Here is a 4,835-nt window from a genome sequence, read left to right on the forward strand (position 1 = left end):
CGAACCCTCCACCTCCAATTCGATCCTGCTCCAGAGTGCAGGCCTCGGTGTAACGTTCATTCCTTCGACGAGAAACGCATATCCGACTATCACCCCTGGTGAGATAAAACCGTGACTCGTCAGTGAAGAGCACTTTTTGCCAGTCCTATCTGGTCCAGCGACGGTAGGTTTGTGCCCATAGCCGATGTTGTTGCCGGTGATGTCTGCCGGTGATGGACCTGCCTTACAACCGGCCTACAAGCCCTCAGTCCATCCTCTCTCAGCCTATTGCGGACAGTCTGAGCACTGATGGAGGGATTGTGCGTTCCTGGTGTAACTTGGGCAGTTGTTGTTGCCATCCTGTACCTGTCCCGTAGGTGTGATGTTCGGATGCACCGATCCTGTGCAGGTGTTGTTACAAGTGTTCTGCCACTGAGGACGATCAGCTGTCTGTCCTGTCTCCCTGTAGTGCTGTCTTAGGCATCTCACAGTACGGACATTGCAATTTATTGCCCTGGCCACATCTGCAGTCCTCATGCCTCCTTTCAGCATCCCTGAGGCATGTTCACGCAGATGAGCAGGGACCCTGGGCATCTTTCTTTTGGTGTATTTCAGTAGAAAGCCCTCTTTAAGTGTCCTAAGTTTCCTTAAATAACTGTGACCTTAATTGCCTACATTCTGCTAAGCTATTAGTGTCTTAACGACCGTTTCACAGGTGCATGTTCATTAATGGTTTATGGTTCATTGAACAAGCATGGGAAACAGTGTTTAAACATGTTACAATGAAGATCTGTGAAGTTATTTAGATTTTCACGAATTATATTTGAATGCACAGGGTCCTAAAAAAAGGGATGTTTCTTTTTTTGCTGAGTTTATTAGAAGTTGGTATTTACCATCAACGTGATGTGTGCTGGTTTTCAATGTTTTAAAGTGTATATTTCCTCCTTTACAGAAGTAGGTCCACACCCAGCTGTTTTAGACCTATACACATATGGAAGAGGTCTATCTGAAGCTAGAGCTTCTCTTCTTGCCAAAAGAGGTTTTGTGGTCTTTACAGTGTCATTATATGGGGCTGATGACAATCCTAAAAACGTGACCAAGATCCATCTGGAGTATTTTGAGGAGGCGATTCAGTTCTTGAAAAATCAGCCACAGGTCAGCATGAAATAATCCTCTGGTTTGATTTGATTTCCTCATTAACTTGTTAATATTACTTTACAGCACGAATTAAAGGGGCAAGAACATGGTAATAATGTGAAAATTAGTTTATAATTGCTTACAGCTTATTCATTGATTTGTAATTACTTCAATATTACTTCAAATCACTCGTCTTTCATGGAAATAGTACTACCTGAATGTCTTATGGTCGGTGCTTTATTTGCTGTCCCTTTATCTTTTAAGGTTTGCGGCTCTGGATTAGGTTTGTTGTCACTGTCCAAAAGTGGTGATCTAGCACTGTCCATTGCCACTTTTCTGCCAGGCATTGCTGCTACCGTATGGATCAATGGTTGCAATGCCAATGCCATGATTCCTCTTCACTACAAAGGCACAGTCATACCTCCCCTAATGCTTGATACCAAAAGAGTCTTTGCTACCAAGTCCGGGGCCTTAAATGTGAAATATGTTATTAATGACCCCATGGCAGAGGATAATCAGGCAACGCTCATCCCAATTGAGAGAGCCAATGGAAGGTTTCTCTTTGTTGCTGCAGAGGATGACCAAAACTGGGACAGTTGTTATTTTGCATATCAGGCAATGCATCAACTAAAGCATCATGGGAAGGATAATTACGAGTCAGTATTTTATCCTGGAGCAGGACACTACTTAGAGACACCCTACATGCCCTTCTGCCCGTCCAGTATTCATGGTGTTATTGGAAAGCCTGTTGCGTGGGGAGGTGTGCCCAGGTCCCATGCAGCAGCAGAGGTCGACCTTTGGAGGAGGATTCAGGAGATCTTTAGAACTAACCTGGCAAATGATAGCAACTTGAGTAAAGCCAAGTTATAAAATGTTTAAATGAAAACTGGATAAATATGTGGTGCCCCCCCCCACCCCAAACGCCTACTACAATGAAACCCATAGAAACCCTTCCTTTGGAAGAAGGATATCAGGAATATTGTCACAGAGCTGTTGTCCTGCCTTTTATAATGACAAGTTATCCAGACTATATTTAAACTGTTTTGATTGCAAGATTAAGAGAAACACATCATTTTATTTATGTATATTGTTATGATGGTTTGTGCCTTTTTCAGAGAGGATTGGCTGTAAAAGAACAGACATTCATGTATTTAGATGCCAAACATTTGTTACTTGCTACTATTGTTCACTTTTCATTAATGTATTACAATAATTAAAGTTACCACTAGCAAGTGCACATGTATTAAATGCCTGTTTGGCCCCCTGTACCAGAGGCAACAAAGCAACCCCACAGAATTATCAAACCTCCCCCTGTGTTTGATTGAAGGAAGGGTGTTCTTTTCTTTGAATTCTTAAGTTGGTCTTTGGTAAACATAGGAAGACCCCACCTCTGATAGAGACACACAAAACCCTGATTGAACTTAACAAAAAAAACACCATAACAAGCCTGAATCTCGGGGGAAATGTTCTTTGCACAGATGAAACCAAATTAGAACTCTTTGGCAATACAAATCAGTGCTAGGTTTCCTGACGACCAATTGAAGCATTCAAAGGGGTTGCTTTGCTGCCTCTGGTACTGGGGGCCTTGAACGTGTGCAAGGCGTCATGAAATCAGAAGAGTATCAAGGTATTTTGGAGTCCAATGTTAAGCCCAGTGTACAAAAACTGGGTCTCCTTCGAAGGTTGTGGGTCTTCCAGCAAGACAACAACCACAAACACACATCAAAATGCATGGAATGGTTCAAGAAAAAAAAAATACTGAACTCTTCTGGAGTGGCTAGCATTGATCCCATGTGGCTCAGTTGGTAGATCACGGTGCTTACAACACCAGGGTTATGGGTTTGAGTTATTTAGCTAGGCAAGTTAGTTAAGAACAAATTCTAATTTACAATTACGGCCTACTTCGGCAATGCTGGGCCAATTGTGCGCCACCCAATCACAGCCAGATGTGATACAGCCTGAATTTGAACCAGGTACTATAGTGCCGCCTCTTGCACTGAGATGCAGTGCCTTAGACCGCTGCGCTACTCGGGGAGCCCGAGTGAATTGGAGTGGCCAATATTGATTCCATGTCTGAATCCCATCAAAAACCTATGGCGAAATCTGAAAAGTGCAGTTGGTCGAAGGCACCCATTAAACATTTCAGAATTGGAGCAGTCTGCAGCTGAAAAGTTTGTTAAACTTCCAGTAGAAAGGTGCAGCAAGCTCATACTACAAGAAACATTTGTGGGCAGTTATTTTGACCAAAGGCTGTGTAACCAAGTATTAGCTCTTTGATGGGAATAATTTTGTCCATTAGGTCCATGCCATTTTCTTTTTCTTTTCTAAATTCTATACTTAAGTTTCAAAAATAAGTGTTTCTACAATGATGAAAATCCAATACAATGGTGTGGAGGCCAACATAAATAAATAAATATATATATATGTAAGAAAAGTGCAAGGGTGTCAATATATTTCACCGGAATGTAATTTGAGAAAGTTATTCAAAGTTGGGATATGTTTTACATATTGGCTTTATATATCCCCTGTCATATTCCAAAGAAGCATACTGTTTTTTTTTTCTTAAGTGAAACAAATGTCTGCACGGACTGGCTCTGAATACACTGCGATCTGGTAACATATTTTCAATATAAAGGTAGATGTGAATGAGGGTAACTGTTGAGTCCATCTATGGAACTCACTTCATAATAATTCATTTAAATTATTGCAAGATTGTAATGAACTTAACATTGGTCAATCCTATTATTCGGACTTAAAAGTCAATGTATTGTAAAGTGTCCTGGGTTGTCCATAGTAGGCTACATGAATGGCTGACCTGGCCATCAGGCTGTATTAAAAACATTGGTAGCACTTTACATAACAACTCAAAATAAAGTGGTATTAAGATGGTAATGAGTTCTAGTTACCAAACACAATTTGCTCAGATACCCCTTCATTTCAGTAAAATTATTGTTGCAGGACAGTTACAACACATACTTTGTGCCATAGTGTCGACAAGAACTTTGATACATAAATGCAATATCTTCTCTAGTAAATTTGATCATATGCTTGTTCTTACACAGGTAGCCTCTAGAGGGCAGCAATGGACAGTTCAATGCACAGTAGGCTTTAAATGATAGGAAGAAAATACTGTGTTAGTATCTGTGATATTTTGAATGGCAAGTGGCAACAATAATGGCAAGTGGTAAATCTCATCCTATAGATGTACAAGGAATGTGTTACCCTTCATTAAACAGTAAATCAATTAGTCACTGTGAACATGTGTGTTTCTCTGTCATGTTTCTGTCTTCAACTATCAATCTCTGAATACTAAACGAACCACATGCACCAATAGGGTTCAACCTGCACCGACATCAAGCGCCATATTAAAGGTAATACAATGTTTGATCTTCATGATTGAAAAAGCAGGATATCCATAATCTAGAACAAAGATGAGGGTAATTCCAAGCACAGTGTTTTATTGAGCACTGCAGTTCTCTGGCCATTTTTCAATCACCTGCCACAATAGACGGGTTGGCTGACAACGTCACGAAAATGATGCACGCGCATCGATGTGGCAGGAAGGCGTGTGGTGTTTTGATTTTGAAGGTTGTTATGATTCTGAATGGTCAGATAGCTAGCAACAATGACAAGAAGCTGCCATGTGGGGAATCGTAGTGCATTAGGGAAAGTATTCAGACCCCTTCCCTTTTACCACATTACTCTAAAATGGATTAAAA

At 40.9% G+C, this 4,835-nt stretch overlaps 1 protein-coding gene across 1 annotated transcript; it reads left to right on the forward strand.

The window, feature by feature from the left end:
* The first annotated feature begins 212 nt into the window (after positions 1 to 212).
* On the forward strand, positions 213 to 3,540 carry LOC115128759 (acyl-coenzyme A thioesterase 1-like). The gene is made up of 3 exons (XM_065018117.1): positions 213 to 276; positions 932 to 1,134; positions 1,381 to 3,540. Exons 1-3 carry the CDS (start codon positions 213 to 215, stop codon positions 1,984 to 1,986), a joined length of 873 nt encoding a protein of 290 aa, XP_064874189.1. The 3' UTR covers positions 1,987 to 3,540.
* The last annotated feature ends 1,295 nt before the right edge of the window (positions 3,541 to 4,835 follow it).

The sequence above is a fragment of the Oncorhynchus nerka genome, linkage group LG4 (genome assembly GCF_034236695.1).
Source record: "Oncorhynchus nerka isolate Pitt River linkage group LG4, Oner_Uvic_2.0, whole genome shotgun sequence".
In the NCBI taxonomy this organism is placed as follows: domain Eukaryota; kingdom Metazoa; phylum Chordata; class Actinopteri; order Salmoniformes; family Salmonidae; genus Oncorhynchus; species Oncorhynchus nerka.